This window comes from Coregonus lavaretus (assembly GCF_964263955.1).
Source record: "Coregonus lavaretus genome assembly, contig: HAP1_SCAFFOLD_657, whole genome shotgun sequence".
Classification (NCBI taxonomy): Eukaryota; Metazoa; Chordata; class Actinopteri; order Salmoniformes; family Salmonidae; genus Coregonus; species Coregonus lavaretus.
In genome coordinates this window covers 70,946-90,990 of record NW_028164281.1, presented here as the reverse complement: position 1 = coordinate 90,990, position 20,045 = coordinate 70,946, and the positions used below count along the sequence as shown (strand labels likewise).

Sequence of the window (20,045 nt, the reverse complement as noted above, 5' to 3'; positions counted from 1 at the left end):
TGGGGGAGGAGAGCCATGTTGCTGCAGCAGAGTTCAGGAAGCCAGTGACAGATCAATCAGATGAGCTGGCAGGCAGGATGGAACTAGGATGGGGGAGGAGAGCCATGTTGCTGCAGCAGAGTTCAGGAAGCCAGTGACAGATCAATCAGATGAGCTGGCAGGCAGGATGGAACTAGGATGGGGGAGGAGAGCCATGTTGCTGCAGCAGAGTTCAGGAAGCCAGTGACAGATCAATCAGATGAGCTGGCAGGCAGGATGGAACTAGGATGGAAGCCAGTGACAGATCAATCAGATGAGCTGGCAGGCAGGATGGAACTAGGATGTGGCCTCCAGGCCTTGTTCTAAAGCTGTTTGTTCCTATCAGTCCTGGTTCCATCACTACCCAGGCCATGAGTCAGTCCTGGTTCCATCACTACCCAGGCCATGAGTCAGTCCTGGTTCCATCACTACCCAGGCCATGAGTCAGTCCTGGTTCCATCACTACCCAGGCCATGAGTCAGTCCTGGTTCCATCACTACCCAGGCCATGAGTCGGTGGAGGACAACCAGACAGTAGTATAGTATATGTACCTTCACACAGAAAGGAAGCCGGTTCTCTTTGAATGCGTAGAAGTTGAGCACCAGTAGCTGTCCAGCCTTGGTCAGAGGAGCTAAGTTACCATAGCAGTCCACATAGATGGGCCTCCCCTCCAGAACCTAGGAGACAACAGCACAATTACATCCTGATCACACAGCTTGGTCTAACCATACAGTATTCAAGTCATTCTAGAATCATGTATCGTGTCGGAATGAATTCCAGAGCATTGTGACGAATGAGAGCAGGAGATGTACATAGGAAGTGAAATCAGCAGGTATTTATATTTGTATTTGTATTTATTATGGATCCCCATTAGTTCCTGCCAAGGCAGCAGCTACTCTTCCTGGGGTTTGTTATGGATCCCCATTAGTTCCTGCCAAGGCAGCAGCTACTCTTCCTGGGGTTTATTATGGATCCCCATTAGTTCCTGCCAAGGCAGCAGCTACTCTTCCTGGGGTTTATTATGGATCCCCATTAGTTCCTGCCAAGGCAGCAGCTACTCTTCCTGGGGTTTATTATGGATCCCCATTAGTTCCTGCCAAGGCAGCAGCTACTCTTCCTGGGGTTTATTATGGATCCCCATTAGTTCCTGCCAAGGCAGCAGCTACTCTTCCTGGGGTTTATTATGGATCCCCATTAGTTCCTGCCAAGGCAGCAGCTACTCTTCCTGGGGTTTATTATGGATCCCCATTAGTTCCTGCCAAGGCAGCAGCTACTCTTCCTGGGGTTTGTTATGGATCCCCATTAGTTCCTGCCAAGGCAGCAGCTACTCTTCCTGGGGTTTGTTATGGATCCCCATTAGTTCCTGCCAAGGCAGCAGCTACTCTTCCTGGGGTTTATTATGGATCCCCATTAGTTCCTGTCAAGGCAGCAGCTACTCTTCCTGGGGTTTATTATGGATCCCCATTAGTTCCTGCCAAGGCAGCAGCTACTCTTCCTGGGATTTATTATGGATCCCCATTAGTTCCTGCCAAGGCAGCAGCTACTCTTCCTGGGGTTTATTATGGATCCCCATTAGTTCCTGTCAAGGCAGCAGCTACTCTTCCTGGGGTTTATTATGGATCCCCATTAGTTCCTGTCAAGGCAGCAGCTACTCTTCCTGGGGTTTATTATGGATCCCCATTAGTTCCTGCCAAGGCAGCAGCTACTCTTCCTGGGATTTATTATGGATCCCCATTAGTTCCTGCCAAGGCAGCAGCTACTCTTCCTGGGGTTTATTATGGATCCCCATTAGTTCCTGCCAAGGCAGCAGCTACTCTTCCTGGGATTTATTATGGATCCCCATTAGTTCCTGCCAAGGCAGCAGCTACTCTTCCTGGGATTTATTATGGATCCCCATTAGTTCCTGTCAAGGCAGCAGCTACTCTTCCTGGGGTTTATTATGGATCCCCATTAGTTCCTGCCAAGGCAGCAGCTACTCTTCCTGGGGTCCAGCAGAATTAAGGCAGTTATACAATTTAAAAAACATGACAATACATTCACAGATTTCACAACACACTGTGTGCCCTCAGGCCCCTACTCTACCACTACCACATACAGTGGGGAAAAAAAGTATTTAGTCAGCCACCAATTGTGCAAGTTCTCCCACTTAAAAAGATGAGAGAGGCCTGTAATTTTCATCATAGGTACACATAAACTATGACAGACAAAATGAGAAAAGAAAATCCAGAAAATCACTTTGTAGGATTTTTAATGAATTTATTTGCAAATTATGGTGGAAAATAAGTATTTGGTCAATAACAAAAGTTTCTCAATATTTTGTTATATACCCTTTGTTGGCAATGACACAGGTCAAACGTTTTCTGTAAGTCTTCACAAGGTTTTCACACACTGTTGCTGGTATTTTGGCCCATTCCTCCATGCAGATCTCTTCAAGAGCAGTGATGTTTTGGGGCTGTCGCTGGGCAACACGGACTTTCAACTCCCACCAAAGATTGTCTATGGGGTTGAGATCTGGAGACTGGCTAGGCCACTCCAGGACCTTGAAATGCTTCTTACGAAGCCACTCCTTCGTTGCCCGGGCGGTGTGTTTGGGATCATTGTCATGCTGAAAGACCCAGCCACGTTTCATCTTCAATGCCCTTGCTGATGGAAGGAGGTTTTCACTCAAAATCTCATGATACATTGCCCCATTCATTCTTTCCTTTACACGGATCAGTCGTCCTGGTCCCTTTGCAGAAAAACAGCCCCAAAGCATGATGTGTCCACACCCATGCTTCACAGTAGGTATGGTGTTCTTTGGATGCAACTCAGCATTCTTTGTCCTCCAAACACGACGAGTTGAGTTTTTACCAAAAAGTTATATTTTGGTTTCATCTGACCATATGACATTCTCCCAATCCTCTTCTGGATCATCCAAATGCATTCTAGCAAATTTCAGACGGGCCGGACATGTAGTGGCTTAAGCAGGGGGACACGTCTGGCACTGCAGGATTTAAGTCCCTGGCGGCGTAGTGTGTTACTGATGGTAGGCTTTGTTACTTTGGTCCCAGCTCTCTGCAGGTAATTCACTAGGTCCCCCCGTGTGGTTCTGGGATTTTTGCTCACCGTTCTTGTGATCATTTTGACCCCACGGGGTGAGATCTTGCATGGAGCCCAAGATCGAGGGAGATTATCAGTGGTCTTGTATGTCTTCCATTTCCTAATAATTGCTCCCACAGTTCATTTCTTCAAACCAAGCTGCTTACCTATTGCAGATTCAATCTTCCCAGCCTGGTGCAGGTCTACAATTTTGTTTCTGGTGTCCTTTGACAGCTCTTTGGTATTGGCCATAGTGGAGTTTGGAGTGTGACTGTTTGAGGTTGTGGACAGGTGTCTTTTATACTGATAACAAGTTCAAACAGGTGGCATTAATACAGGTAACGAGTGGAGGACAGAGGAGCCTCTTAAAGAAGAAGTTACAGGTCTGTGAGAGCCAGAAATCTTGCTTGTTTGTAGGTGACCAAATACTTATTTTCCACCATCATTTGCAAATAAATTAATTAAAAATCCTACAATGTGATTTTCTGGAGAAAAAAAATCTCAATTTGTCTGTCATTGTTGACGTGTACCTATGATGAAAATTACAGGCCTCTCTCATCTTTTTAAGTGGGAGAACTTGCACAATTGGTGGCTGACTAAATACTTTTTTTCCCCACTGTATCTACAACACAAAATCCATGTGTACGTGTGTGTATAGTGCGTATGTTATAATGTGTGTGTGTGCATGTGTCTGTACCTGTGTGTGTGTGTGTCTCTTCACAGTCCGCGCTGTTCCATAAAGTGTAGTTTTATCTGTTTTTTTTATCTGATTTTACTGCTTGACTGAGTTACCTGATGTGGAATAGAGTTCCATGTAGTCATGGCTCTATGTAGTACTGTGCGCCTCCCATAGTCTGTTCTGGACTTGGGGACTGTGAAGAGACCTCTGGTGGCATGTCTTGTGGGGTATGCATGGGTGTCTGAGCTGTGTGCCAGTAGTTTAAACAGACAGCTTGGTGCATTCAACATGTTAATACCTCTCACAAATACAAGTAGTGATGAAGTCAATCTCTCCTCCACTTTGAGCCAGGAGAGATTGACATGCATATTATTAATATTAGCTCTCTGTGTACATCCAAGGGCCAGCCGTGCTGCCCTGTTCTGAGCCAATTGCAATTTTCCTAAGTCCCTCTTTGTGGCACCTGACCACACGACTGAACAGTAGTCCAGGTGCGACAAAACTACGGCCTGTAGGACCTGCCTTGTTGATAGTGTTGTTAAGAAGGCAGAGCAGCACTTTATTATAGACAGACTTCTCCCCATCTTAGCTACTGTTGCATCAATATGTTTTGACCATGACAGTTTACAATCCAGGGTTACTCCAAGCAGTTTAGTCACCTTAACTTTCTCAATTTCCACATTATTCATTACAAGATTTAGTTGAGGTTTAGGGTTTAGTGAATGATTTGTCCCAAATAAAATGCTTTTACTTTTTGAAAATAACTTATTCCTTGCCACCCATTCTGAAACTAACTGCAGCTCTTTGTTAAGTGTTGCAGTCATTTCAGTCGCTGTAGCAGCTGACATGTATAGTGTTGAGTCATCCGCATACATAGACACACTGGCTTTAAATCAAAGCCAGTGGCATGTTGTTAGTAAAGATTGAAAAAAGTAAGGGGCCTAGACAGCTGCCCTGGGGAATTCCTGATTCTACCTGGATTATGTTGGAGAGGCTTGGAGAGGCTTCATTAAAGAACACCCTCTGTGTTCTGTTAGACAGGTAACTCTGTATCCACAATATAGCAGGGGGTGTAAAGCCATAACACATACGTTTTTCCAGCAGCAGACTATGATCGATAATGTCAAAATCCGCACTGAAGTCTAACAAAACAGCCCCCACAATCTTTTTATCATCAATTTCTCTCAGCCAATCATCAGTCATTTGTGTAAGTGCTGTGCTTATTGAATGTCCTTCTCTGTAAGCATGCTGAAAGTCTATTGTCAATTTGTTTACTGTAAAATAGCATTGTATCTGGTCAAACACCATTTTTTCCAATAGTTTACTAAGGGTTGGTAACAGGCTGATTGGTCGGCTATTTGAGCCAGTTAAGGGGGCTTTACTATTCTTAGGTAGCGGAATGACTTTTGCTTCCCTCCAGGCCTGAGGGCACACACTTTCTAGTAGGCTTAAATTGAAGATATGGCAAATAGGAGTGGCAATATCGTCCGCTATTATCCTCAGTAATTTTCCATCCAAGTTGTCAGACCCCGGTGGCTTGTCATTGTTAATAGACAACAATAATTTGTTCACCTCTTCCACACTCACTTTACGGAATTCAAAATTACAATTCTTGTCTTTCATAATTTGGTCAGATAAACTTGGATGTGTAGTGTCAGCGTTGGTTGCTGGCATGTCATACCTAAGTTTGCTAATCTTGCCAATTAAAAAATAATTAGTAGTTGGCAATATCAGTGGGTTTTGTGATGAATGAGCCATCTGATTCAATGAATGATGGAGCTGAGTTTGCCTTTTTGCCCAAAATGTCATTGAAGGTGCTCCAAAGCTTTTTACTATCATTCTTTATGTCATTTATCTTTGTTTCATAGTGTAGTTTCTTCTTCTTTTTATTCAGTTTAGTCACATGATTTCTCAATTTGCAATACGTTTGCCAATCGGTTGTGCAGCCAGACCTATTTGCCTTTCCTTTTGCCTCATCCCTCTCAACCAAGCCATTTTTCAATTCCTCATCAATCCACCGGGATTTAACAGTTTTTGTAGTCATTTTCTTAATGGGTGCATGCTTATTAGTAACTGGAATAAGCAATGTCATAAATGTGTCAAGTGCAGTGTCTGTTTGCTCCTCATTACACACCACAAACCAACAAATATTCTTTACATCAACAACATAGGAATCACTACAAAACGTATTGTTTGACCTCTTATACACTATATTAGGCCCAGCCTTTGGAACTTTGGTTTTCCTAGATATGGCTACTCTATTGTGATCACTACATCCGATGGATCTGGTTACTGCTTTCAAGCACATTTCTACAGCATTAGTAAAGATATGATCAATACATGTTGATGATTTCATTCCTGTACTGTTTATAACTACCCTGGTAGGTTGATTGATAACCTGAACCAGGTTGCAGGCATTGGTTACAGTTTGAAACTTTCTCTTGAGTGGGCAGCCTGATGAAAGCCAGTCAATATTTAAATAAACAGCAACACCTCCACCATTGGCATTTCTATATTTTCTGTAAATGTTATAACCTTGTACTGCTACCACTGTATCCTCAAATGTATTATCTAAGTGAGTTTCAGAGATTGTCAGAATATGAATGTCATCTGTTACTAGCAAATTATGAATTTCATGAACCTTGTTTCTTAAGCTACATATGTTAATGTGGGCTATTTTTAGCACTTTTCTGGGAAGCTTGCTTGTTTTTATTGCTTTACTGGGAAGCTTAGCAGCAGTAGATGTGCTCATGTTCTTTATGTTAGTGCAGGGTGAGCTGCACACAGTGGACTTCCTCCTCGGGCACACCGCCTCAGTGCTAACAGCATAAATCTGGTTCATAGACACATGATTGCTGCATACAATTGCTGTAGGATCAGCAGAGGCATTCATGGCAGTTAGAGGGACATACATTAGGTTACTTACATTGTGTCTACCAATGCCCCTGGTATAATGTACATTTGCTAAAGCATTATGACAACTCTGCGTCACAATGGTAGTGATTAACTGAGCTGGGCTTGGGTCATTGATAAGTCATTGTCTCAACGCAGCCTTATAATGCTGTGAAAGGATCCAGGAACTCATATTATTTGGGTGGATCCCATCCTCCTTATAAAACGTGTTTTGTTTCCAAAAGGAATCGAAATTGTCAACACAAGATACACCCATTGAGCTGAAACCCACCTCAATGTCTTTGCTCCTGGCCACCTCCTCAAAATTCTCCTGCTGTTCCAGGGTTTTGTCCACCTTGTCGTCTGTCATACAGAAGCAGCGCAGGTGGGACTCCATAGGGTCGTTCATCTTGGCGAACACCACGAACTTGGCCATGTAAGGAACACAGATGAGCTCTCTGTACAGCTGACTGGCCAGGCCTACTGTCTCTGGGATCTGGTGGCAGTCAGCTAGCCAGAACCTGAAACACACACAGGACAGAGGACAGAGACAGGTTAGAAACACACACAGGACAGAGGACAGAGACAGGTTAGAAACACACACAGGACAGAGGACAGATACAGGTTAGAAACACACACAGGACAGAGGACAGATACAGGTTAGAAACACACACAGGACAGAGGACAGATACAGGTTAGAAACACACACAGGACAGAGGACAGATACAGGTTAGAAACACACACAGGACAGAGGACAGATACAGGAGGACAGAGTAGAGGAGGAAAGAAAACAGGAAGACAGAAAGTAAGGGAGGTAATAACAGTGAAAATACACCAGCTTGTCCAACATCTCATTCCAAAATCATGGCCATTAATATGGAGTTGGTCTCCCCTTTGCTGCTATAACAGCCTCCACTCTTCTGGGAAGGCTTTCCACTAGATGTTGGAACATTGCTGCAGGGACTTGCTTCCATTCAGCCACAAGAGCATTAGTGAGGTTGGGCACTGATGTTGGGCGATTAGGCCTGGCTCGCAGTGTCACGGTTTCGGCCGAGGCTGCTCCTCCTCCTTGCTCGGGCAGGCTTCGGCGGTCGTCGTCTCCGGAGTACTAGCTGCCACCGTTGGATGTTTTCGATGTTCGTTTGGTTTTGTCTAATTGTTGTGCACCTGTTCCCTGTTAGTGTGATTAGGTACCCTATATATTGTTCCATTTGTTTGTCATGTGTTGTGTGTAATTGTTTTCCTGTCGTTTGGTGCAGTGCTGTTTGCTAGACTCTCTTTGTTTTACCGTCGCACTATTGTTCGTGCGCAGTTCGGTTTGGGAGTATTTTACGCACTGTGGCGTATGTTTCGCCTCCGGGTTGTTTTACCCGTGTTATGATTTTTTGGATTTTCTAGTAAAGTCTGGATTAACTGAGCTCCTGTGTCCTGCTATTGATTCGCACCACATCCGCATCAGAGTTCGTGACAGAATTACACACCTTAATATGGAATCAGCAGGAGCAGCAGCACCTGGGTCGCTTGAGGAGCACGTCCGCGGCCAGGATGACCAGATCCGACAACTGGGGAATGCCCTGCAGGACGTCATCAACACCCTGCACCGTTTGGAGTCCAGAGGGGTACCCACACCCCCACCTACCTTACCACCACCATCGGTCGGTCCGCCCGTCCCAGGCCCGGAACCCAGTGGGATTCGGCTCTCACTCCCGAGGGCGTATGACGGTACAGCTGCCGGGTGTCAGGGGTTCCTCCTGCAGGTGGAGCTCTACCTGGCCACTGTACACCCGGTGCCCTCGGGACACGAGAGCGTTTCCGCCCTCATCTCCTGTCTCACGGGCAAGGCATTGGAATGGGCCAACGCCGAGTGGAGGAGGATAGACGCCAGCACCATCTCCTACGCGGAGTTCTCCCGTCGCTTCAAGGCCGTGTTCGACCATCCACCAGAGGGCAAAGTGGCGGGGGAGCGTCTGTTCTACCTCCGACAGGGGAAGAGGAGCGCACAGGCGTTCGCATTGGAGTTCCGGACTCTAGCGGCAGATGCAGGGTGGAATGAACGGGCCCTCATCGATCATTTTCGATGTAGCCTACGGGAGGACGTTCAACGTGAGTTGGCCTGCAGGGACACCAATTTCACCTTCGACCAGTTGGTCGACATGTCCATCCGTCTGGACACCCTGCTGGCCACCCGTGGACGGTCCGAGTGGGGGCCGTCCATTCCATCCTCCAGCACCTTCGAGCCAAGTCCCATGGAGCTCGGGGGTGCTGGCGCTAGAGAAAGGAGGAGAAGGAGCCCGAGGGGGGCTGTCCCCTGCACCAACTGCGGCCGTAGAGGGCACACTGCGGCCAGGTGCTGGGGAGGGTCTCCAGGAGGAGGGGACGACAGACCACGCACTGGGGAGACCTCCCAGGTGAGTAGACGCCCCACTTACCCAGAGCTCTCTGTTGTGCACTTTTGTATACCTGTTAGTTTTCCACAGGTTGCACCTCATTCCCAGCATAAGGCGCTAGTAGATTCAGGCGCAGCTGGGAATTTTGTTGACCGGAAGTTTTGTTTAGAGTTAGGGATTCCCCTCCTGCCTGTCGACGATCCTTTTCCCGTTCATGCGTTAGATAGCCGCCCGTTGGGGTCGGGGTTGATTAGGGAGATCACAGCGCCACTTAGGATGTGTGCGCAGGGGCGTCATGAGGAGACTATTCAGCTATATCTGATCGACTCCCCTGCGTACCCGGTGGTGCTGGGAATTCCCTGGTTAAGTACCCATAACCCTGCCATTTCGTGGCAACAGAGAGCTCTTAAGGAGTGGTCTGCTCAGTGTGAGGGGCGATGTCTGGGTGTTTCCGTGGGGGCGACCTCGGTGGAAAGTCCAAACCAAGTGCCCGCATTGCACATTCCACCTGAATATGGGGATTTGGCACTGGTGTTCAGTAAGGCGAGGGCGACGCGGTTGCCGCCTCATAGACAGGGGGATTGTGCGATAGACCTCCAGGCAGGAGCAGCGCTCCCACGGAGCCACGTGTATCCTTTGTCTCAAGAGGAGAGAAAGGCTATGGAGACTTACATAGCCGAATCTTTGAGACAGGGGTACATACGGCCCTCCACTTCCCCTGCGTCCTCTAGCTTCTTTTTTGTGAAGAAAAAAGATGGAGGGTTGCGCCCGTGCATTGATTACCGTGGTATCAATCAGATTACTGTGAGATACAGTTATCCACTCCCTCTGATTGCGACCATGACGGAGTCATTGCACGGAGCGCGGTTTTTCACAAAAACTGGATCTCAGGAGCGCGTATAATTTGGTGCGCATTAGGGAGGGCGACGAATGGAAAACAGCATTTAGTACCACTTCGGGTCATTACGAATATCTCGTCATGCCATACGGGTTGATGAATGCTCCTTCAGTCTTCCAATCCTTCGTGGATGAGATCTTCCGAGATATGCAGGGGCAAGGGGTGGTCGTGTACATTGATGACATTCTAGTGTACTCATCTACCCGAGCCGAGCATGTAGCCCTGGTGCGTCGTGTATTGAGGAGGCTGTTGGAGCACGACCTGTATGTCAAGGCAGAGAAATGTCTGTTTTTCCAGGAGTCGGTCTCCTTTTTGGGTTATCGGTTGTCCGCGTCAGGGGTGAAGATGGAGGTGGACCGTGTGTCAGCCGTGCGTAATTGGCAAACCCCAACCACTGTTAAAGAGGTGCATCAGTTCTTGGGCTTTGCGAATTACTACCGGAGGTTTATCCGGGGTTTTGGACAGGTGGCAGCTCCCATAACGTCTCTGCTGAAAGGGGGTCCGGTGCGCCTGCAGTGGTCGGCTGAGGCGGACAGGGCTTTTGGGAGACTGAAGGACCTGTTTACTTCGGCTCCGGTGCTGGCGCATCCGGATCCCGCCTTACCCTTTCAGGTTGAGGTGGACGCGTCTGAGGCCGGTATAGGGGCCGTTCTCTCTCAACGGTCTGGCACGCCACCTAAACTCCGCCCCTGTGCTTTTTACTCTAAGAAGCTCAGCCCGGCGGAGCGAAATTATGACGTGGGGGACAGAGAGCTGTTAGCTGTGGTACAGGCCCTTAAGGTGTGGAGGCATTGGCTTGAGGGGGCTCAACACCCTTTCCTCATTTTGACTGACCATCGGAACCTGGAGTACATCCGGGCAGCTAGGAGACTGAACCCTCGCCAGGCTCGTTGGAACATGTTTCTAGCCAGGTTCGTATTTAAAATCACGTACATCCCTGGGTCCCAGAACAGGAAGGCAGACGCTCTGTCCCGGCGGAATGACACAGAGGAGAGGTCCGTTGAGCCTACCCCCATACTACCGGCGTCTTGTCTAGTGGCACCGGTTGTGTGGGAGGTCGATGCTGAAATCGAGCGGGCATTGCGTGCCGACCCTAGCCCTCCACAGTGTCCTGTGGGTCGGGAGTACGTTCCGCTCGAGGTTCGGGATCGACTCATTTACTGGGCTCACACGTCACCCTCCTCTGGACATCCAGGTATTGGCCGGACAGTGCATTGTCTTAGTACTAAGTACTGGTGGCCAACGTTAGCCAGGGATGTGAGGGTTTATGTCTCCTCCTGCTCGGTGTGCGCCCAGTGTAAGGCGCCCAGACATTTGCCCAGGGGTAAGTTACAACCCCTGCCCGTTCCACAACGACCCTGGTCCCACCTCTCGGTGGATTTTGTGACAGACCTTCCCCCTTCTCAGGGGAATACCACCATCCTGGTCGTTGTGGACCGGTTCTCTAAGGCCTGTCGCCTCCTCCCAATGTCGGGTCTTCCTACTGCCCTACAGACCGCTGAGGCACTATTTACCCACTTCTTCCGGCATTACGGGGTACCCGAGGATATAGTGTCTGATCGAGGCCCCCAGTTTACCTCCCGAGTCTGGAGAGCGTTCATGGAGCGTTTGGGGGTCTCGGTGAGCCTTACCTCGGGGTACCACCCGGAGAGCAATGGGCAGGTCAAACGAGTTAACCAGGATGTGGGTAGGTTTCTGAGGTCGTATTGCCAGGACCGGCCGGAGGAGTGGGCTAGGTATATTCCCTGGGCGGAGATGGCCCAAAACTCTCTCCGCCACTCCTCCACCAACCTAACCCCCTTCCAATGTGTATTAGGGTACCAGCCGGTTCTGGCACCATGGCAGCAGAGCCAGATCGAGGCCCCTGCGGTGGATGAGTGGGTGAGGCGCTCGGAGGAGACGTGGAACGCTGCACACGTCCATCTGCAGCGGGCCATCCGTCGACACAAGGCGAGCGCTGATCTCCACCGCAGTGAGGGGCCGGTGTACGCACCTGGAGATCGAGTCTGGCTCTCGACCAGAAACCTGCCCCTCCGCCTGCCCTGCCGGAAGCTGGGTCGGCGGTTTGTGGGGCCTTTTAAAGTCCTGAGAAGATTGAACGAGGTGTGTTATAAGTTAAAACTGCCTATTGATTATAAGAATATTAACCCCTCGTTCCATGTGTCTCTTCTCAGGCCGGTGGTAGCTGGTCCACTCCAGGACAATGAGATACGGGAGACTCCTCCGCCCCCACTGGACATCGAGGGGGCTCCGGCATACACCATTCGGTCCATCTTGGACTCGAGACGTCGGATGGGGGGTCTCCAGTATCTAGTGGAGTGGGAGGGGTACGGCCCGGAGGAACGGTGTTGGGTGCCGCGGAGGGACATCCTAGACCCATCTCTCCTGTCGGAGTTCCACCGGGGGCACCCTGTGCGCCCTGCTCCGCGTCCTCCTGGTCGTCCCCGAGGCCGGGGTCGGCGCACGGCGCACGGCCGCGCGTCAAGGGGGGGGGGGGTACTGTCACGGTTTCGGCCGAGGCTGCTCCTCCTCCTTGCTCGGGCAGGCTTCGGCGGTCGTCGTCTCCGGAGTACTAGCTGCCACCGTTGGATGTTTTCGATGTTCGTTTGGTTTTGTCTAATTGTTGTGCACCTGTTCCCTGTTAGTGTGATTAGGTACCCTATATATTGTTCCATTTGTTTGTCATGTGTTGTGTGTAATTGTTTTCCTGTCGTTTGGTGCAGTGCTGTTTGCTAGACTCTCTTTGTTTTACCGTCGCACTATTGTTCGTGCGCAGTTCGGTTTGGGAGTATTTTACGCACTGTGGCGTATGTTTCGCCTCCGGGTTGTTTTACCCGTGTTATGATTTTTTGGATTTTCTAGTAAAGTCTGGATTAACTGAGCTCCTGTGTCCTGCTATTGATTCGCACCACATCCGCATCAGAGTTCGTGACACGCAGTTGGCGTTCCAATTCATCCCAAAGGTGTTCGGTGGGGTTGAGGTCAGGGCTCTGTGCAGGCCAGTCAAGTTCTTCCACACCGATCTCAATAAACGATTTCTGTATGGACCTCGCTTTGTGCACGGAGGCATTGTCATGCTGAAACAGGAACTTCCTCAAAGTGTTTCCACAAAGATGGAAGCACAGAATCGTCTAGAATGCCATTGTATGCTGTAGCATTAAGATTTCCCTTCACTGGAACTAAGGGGCCTAGGGCAAATCCTGAAAAACGGCCCCAGACAATTATCCCTCCTCCACCAAACTTTACAGTTGGCACTACGCATTTGGGCAGGTAGCGTTCTCCTGGCATCAGGCAAACCCAGATTTTTCCGTCAGACTGCCAGATGGTGAAGTGTGATTCATCACTCCAGAGAACGCATTTCCACTGCTCCAGAGTCCAATGGCGGCGAGCTTTACACCACTCCAGCCGACGCTCAGCATTGCGCATGGTGATCTTAGGCTTGTGTGCGGCTGCTCGGCCATGGAAACCCATTTCATGAAGCTCCCGACTAACAGTTCTTGTGCTGATGTTGCATCCAGAGGCATTTTGGAACTCGGTAGTGGAGTGTTGCAACCGAGGATAGACGATTTTTACGCGCTACGCGCTTCAGCAATCGGCGGTCCCGTTCTGTGAGCTTGTGTGGCCTACCACCTCGCGCCTGAGCCGTTGTTGATTCTAGACGTTTCCACTTCACAATAACAGCACTTACAGTTGACCGGTGCAGCTCTAGCAGGGCAGAAATTAGACTAACTGACTTGTTGGAAAGGTGGCATCCTATGACGGTGCCATGTTGAAAGTCACTGAGCTCTTCAGGGCCTAATTAACTTATTTCAATTGACTGATTTCCTTATATGATCTGTTGCTTGTTCAGTATATGTTATGTTCTGTAATGTATAGTATTGTTTTGTTATTCAATCTGTATTATAATCACATAGAATGTAAAATGACTTAATAACCCAGTAAAGCCAGTAGTCAGTGATAATACTAAACCCAGTTATATTACCTTTTGTCTTACTAAACTTGTCTTACCTGGCAGAGACATTGGTGGTGAAGGAGGCAGTCTTACCTGGCAGAGACATTGGTAGTGAAAGAGACACAGTCTTACCTGGCAGATACATTGGTGGTGAAGGAGGCAGTCTTACCTGGCAGATACATTGGTAGTGAAGGAGACACTGTCTTACCTGGCAGAGACATTGGTGGTGAAGGAGGCAGTCTTACCTGGCAGATACATTGGTAGTGAAGGAGACAATCTTACCTGGCAGAGATATTGGTGGTGAAGGAGATAGTCTTACCTGGCAGATACATTGGTAGTGAAGGAGATAGTCTTACCTGGCAGAGATATTGGTAGTGAAGGAGACAGTCTTACCTGGCAGAGACATTGGTAGTGAAGGAGACAGTCGTACCTGGCAGAGACATTGGTAGTGAAGGAGACAGTCTTACCTGGCAGAGACATTGGTAGTGAAGGAGATAGTCTTACCTGGCAGAGACATTGGTAGTGAAGGAGAGTGTCTTACCTGGCAGATACATTGGTAGTGAAGGAGACAGTCTTACCTGGCAGAGATATTGGTGGTGAAGGAGACAGTCTTACCTGGCAGATACATTGGTAGTGAAGGAGACACAGTCTTACCTGGCAGAGATATTGGTAGTGAAGGAGATAGTCTTACCTGGCAGAGACATTGGTAGTGAAGGAGACAGTCTTACCTGGCAGAGACATTGGTAGTGAAGGAGAGTGTCTTACCTGGCAGAGACATTGGTAGTGAAGGAGACAGTCTTACCTGGCAGAGATATTGGTAGTGAAGGAGACAGTCTTACCTGGCAGAGATATTGATGGTGAAGGAGGCAGTCTTACCTGGCAGAGACATTGGTAGTGAAGGAGGCAGTCTTACCTGGCAGAGACATTGGTAGTGAAGGAGACAGTCTTACCTGGCAGAGATATTGGTAGTGAAGGAGACACAGTCTTACCTGGCAGAGACATTGGTAGTGAAGGAGACAGTCTTACCTGGCAGAGATATTGGTGGTGAAGGAGACAGTCTTACCTGGCAGATACATTGGTAGTGAAGGAGACAGTCTTACCTGGCAGAGACATTGGTAGTGAAGGAGTCAGTCTTACCTGGCAGAGATATTGGTAGTGAAGGAGACAGTCTTACCTGGCAGAGATATTGGTAGTGAAGGAGACACAGTCTTACCTGGCAGAGATATTGGTAGTGAAGGAGACAGTCTTACCTGGCAGAGACATTGGTAGTGAAGGAGACACAGTCTTACCTGGCAGAGATATTGATAGTGAAGGAGTAGTCTTACCTGGCAGAGACATTGGTAGTGAAGGAGGCAGTCTTACCTGGCAGAGACATTGGTAGTGAAGGAGATAGTCTTACCTGGCAGAGATATTGGTAGTGAAGGAGACACAGTCTTACCTGGCAGAGATATTGGTAGTGAAGGAGACAGTCTTACCTGGCAGAGACATTGGTAGTGAAGGAGACAGTCTTACCTGGCAGAGACATTGGTAGTGAAGGAGGGGTCTTACCTGGCAGAGACATTGGTAGTGAAGGAGACACAGCCTTACCTGGCAGAGATATTTGTAGTGAAGGAGACAGTCTTACCTGGCAGAGACATTGGTAGTGAAGGAGACAGTCTTACCTGGCAGAGACATTGGTAGTGAAGGAGTCAGTCTTACCTGGCAGAGACATTGGTAGTGAAGGAGACAGTCTTACCTGGCAGAGACATTGGTAGTGAAGGAGATAGTCTTACCTGGCAGAGACATTGGTAGTGAAGGAGACAGTCTTACCTGGCAGAGATATTGGTAGTGAAGGAGACAGTCTTACCTGGCAGAGACATTGGTAGTGAAGGAGACACAGTCTTACCTGGCAGAGATATTGGTAGTGAAGGAGACAGTCTTACCTGGCAGAGATATTGGTAGTGAAGGAGACACAGTCTTACCTGGCAGAGATATTGGTGGTGAAGGAGATAGTCTTACCTGGCAGAGATATTGGTAGTGAAGGAGACAGTCTTACCTGGCAGAGATATTGGTAGTGAAGGAGATAGTCTTACCTGGCAGAGACATTGGTAGTGAAGGAGACAGTCTTACCTGGCAGAGATATTGGTAGTGAAGGAGGGGTCTTACCTGGCAGAGACATTGGTAGTGAAGGAGACACAGTCGTTGACGAAGGTTAGGGGTGTGGTCCCAGTGATGTCCTCCCATTGGGCAGGAGAGGTTCCGCCGGTGATGCTGCATAGCAACCTCAGGCAGGGGGTGGAGTCTCCCTTGTAGCCATTGCTAACCCCCTCCCCTGACAGGGGCGGGACCGGGATCGTCATGGTGATGGGTTTGTGGAACTTCCTGCGTCGAGGTTCCACCGTCACTATGGGGCTGAAGGTTGCCCGGTTACCAAGGATCTTCTTCACCATGTCATCAGGAGCCGGCTGGGCCTAGAACCAATCAGAATCATAATTCATAATAAGCCAATCAGAAACACTGTTCCACAGTTATAACACGCCTCCTATCCTTATTCAACAAGTGATTCATTCTGCTCATAACAACTACAGTAAACAAGTACAGTGCGATCGTTTCCCCAATTGTTCCCAGAACAGTTCAGCATTGTGACCAGACCAACCTGCAGTCCCACGCGTATCTTTTTGGTGAGCGCCCCCTCGGGGAAGGAGGCCTGGACCAATGGGAGTGTCAGGCTGGAGAGGACTCCTCCCTCTGGGCCCATCTGGCTGCTCTCCTGTCTGATACGAGACACCACCGCAAAGTACTGTGGGAAATCCTTGGTGATGATGCGACAGATACGCTTCTTCTCCAGGTCCTCGGCACTGTCCAGCTCTGTGGAGGTAGAGACAACAGAATGATTATTACACTGAACTGTCCATCTCTGTGGAGGTAGAGACAACAGAATGATTATTACACTGAACTGTCCATCTCTGTGGAGGTAGAGACAACAGAATGATTATTACACTGAACTGTCCATCTCTGTGGAGGAAGAGACAACAGAATGATTATTACACTGAACTGTCCATCTCTGTGGAGGAAGAGATAACATAATGATTATTACACTGAACTGTCCATCTCTGTGGAGGTAGAGACAACATAATGATTATTACACTGAACTGTCCATCTCTGTGGAGGTAGAGACAACAGAATGATTATTACACTGAACTGTCCATCTCTGTGGAGGTAGAGACAACAGAATGATTATTACACTGAACTGTCCAGCTCTGTGGAGGTAGAGACAACAGAATGATTATTACACTGAACTGTCCATCTCTGTGGAGGTAGAGACAACAGAATGATTATTACACTGAACTGTCCATCTCCGTGGAGGTAGAGACAACAGAATGATTATTACACTGAACTGTCCATCTCTGTGGAGGTAGAGACAACAGAATGATTATTACACTGAACTGTCCATCTCTGTGGAGGTAGAGACAACAGAATGATTATTACACTGAACTGTCCATCTCTGTGGAGGTAGAGACAACATAATGATTATTACACTGAACTGTCCATCTCTGTGGAGGTAGAGACAACAGAATGATTATTACACTGAACTGTCCATCTCTGTGGAGGTAGAGACAACAGAATGATTATTACACTGAACTGTCCATCTCTGTGGAGGAAGAGACAACAGAATGATTATTACACTGAACTGTCCATCTCTGTGGAGGTAGAGACAACAGAATGATTATTACACTGAACTGTCCATCTCTGTGGAGGTAGAGACAACAGAATGATTATTACACTGAACTGTCCATCTCTGTGGAGGTAGAGACAACAGAATGATTATTACACTGAACTGTCCATCTCTGTGGAGGAAGAGACAACAGAATGATTATTACACTGAACTGTCCATCTCTGTGGAGGTAGAGACAACAGAATGATTATTACACTGAACTGTCCATCTCTGTGGAGGTAGAGACAACAGAATGATTATTACACTGAACTGTCCATCTCTGTGGAGGTAGAGACAACAGAATGATTATTACACTGAACTGTCCATCTCTGTGGAGGTAGAGACAACAGAATGATTATTACACTGAACTGTCCATCTCTGTGGAGGTAGAGACAACAGAATGATTATTACACTGAACTGTCCATCTCTGTGGATGTAGAGACAACAGAATGATTATTACACTGAACTGTCCATCTCTGTGTAGGTAGATATTACAGAATGATTATTACACTGAACTGTCCAGCTCTGTGGAGGTAGAGACAACAGAATGATTATTACACTGAACTGTCCATCTCTGTGGAGGTAGAGACAACAGAATGATTATTACACTGAACTGTCCATCTCTGTGGAGGTAGAGACAACAGAATGATTATTACACTGAACTGTCCATCTCTGTGGAGGTAGAGACAACAGAATGATTATTACACTGAACTGTCCATCTCTGTGGAGGTAGAGACAACAGAATGATTATTACACTGAACTGTCCATCTCTGTGGAGGAAGAGACAACATAATGATTATTACACTGAACTGTCCATCTCTGTGGAGGTAGAGACAACAGAATGATTATTACACTGAACTGTCCATCTCTGTGGAGGTAGAGACAACATAATGATTATTACACTGAACTGTCCAGCTCTGTGGAGGAAGAGACAACAGAATGATTATTACACTGAACTGTCCATCTCTGTGGAGGTAGAGACAACAGAATGATTATTACACTGAACTGTCCATCTCTGTGGAGGTAGAGACAACAGAATGATTATTACACTGAACTGTCCATCTCTGTGGAGGTAGAGACAACATAATGATTATTACACTGAACTGTCCAGCTCTGTGGAGGTAGAGACAACAGAATGATTATTACACTGAACTGTCCAGCTCTGTGGAGGTAGAGACAACAGAATGATTATTACACTGAACTGTCCATCTCTGTGGAGGTAGAGACAACAGAATGATTATTACACTGAACTGTCCATCTCTGTGGAGGTAGAGACAACAGAATGATTATTACACTGAACTGTCCATCTCTGTGGAGGTAGAGATTACATAATGATTATTACACTGAACTGTTCAGCTCTGTGGAGGTAGAGACAACAGAATGATTATTACACTGAACTGTCCATCTCTGTGGAGGTGGAGACAACAGAATGATTATTACACTGAACTGTCCATCTCTGTGGAGGTAGAGACAACAGAATGATTATTACACTGAACTGTCCAGCTCTGTGGAGGTAGAGACAACAGAATGATTATTACACTGAACTGTCCATCTCTGTGGAGGTAGAGACAACAGAATGATTATTACACTGAACTGTCCATCTCTGTGGAGGTAGAGACAACAGAATGATTATTACACTGAACTGTCCATCTCTGTGGAGGTAGAGACAACAGAATGATTATTACACTGAACTGTCCAGCTCTGTGGAGGTAGAGACAACAGAATGATTATTACACTGAACTGTCCATCTCTGTGGAGGTAGAGACAACAGAATGATTATTACACTGAACTGTCCATCTCTGTGGAGGTAGAGACAACAGAATGATTATTACACTGAACTGTCCATCTCTGTGGAGGTAGAGACAACAGAATGATTATTACACTGAACTGTCCATCTCTGTGGAGGTAGAGACAACAGAATGATTATTACACTGAACTGTCCATCTCTGTGGTGGAGGTAGAGATAACATAATGATTATTACACTGAACTGTCCATCTCTGTGGAGGTAGAGACAACAGAATGATTATTACACTGAACTGTCCATCTCTGTGGAGGTAGAGACAACAGAATGATTATTACACTGAACTGTCCATCTCTGTGGAGGTAGAGACAACAGAATGATTATTACACTGAACTGTCCATCTCTGTGGAGGTAGAGACAACAGAATGATTATTACACTGAACTGTCCAACTCTGTGGAGGTAGAGACAACAGAATGATTATTACACTGAACTGTCCATCTCTGTGGAGGTAGAGACAACAGAATGATTATTACACTGAACTGTCCATCTCTGTGGAGGTAGAGACAACAGAATGATTATTACACTGAACTGTCCATCTCTGTGGAGGTAGAGACAACAGAATGATTATTACACTTAACTGTCCATCTCTGTGGAGGTAGAGACAACAGAATGATTATTACACTGAACTGTCCATCTCTGTGGAG

At 47.5% G+C, this 20,045-nt stretch overlaps 1 protein-coding gene across 1 annotated transcript in view; it reads right to left on the bottom strand.

Annotated features, from left to right (window-relative positions):
- Positions 1-20,045, bottom strand: part of LOC311117250 (ankyrin-3-like) — a gene marked incomplete at both ends in the record, with an annotated part of 141,938 nt that overhangs the window by 57,549 nt on the left and 64,344 nt on the right. The window contains 4 exons of the mRNA XM_084192221.1: positions 570-695; positions 6,960-7,188; positions 16,050-16,354; positions 16,540-16,751. Coding sequence (XP_084048347.1) covers positions 570-695; positions 6,960-7,188; positions 16,050-16,354; positions 16,540-16,751 — 872 coding nt within the window. The remainder of the gene's footprint in view (positions 1-569; positions 696-6,959; positions 7,189-16,049; positions 16,355-16,539; positions 16,752-20,045) is intronic.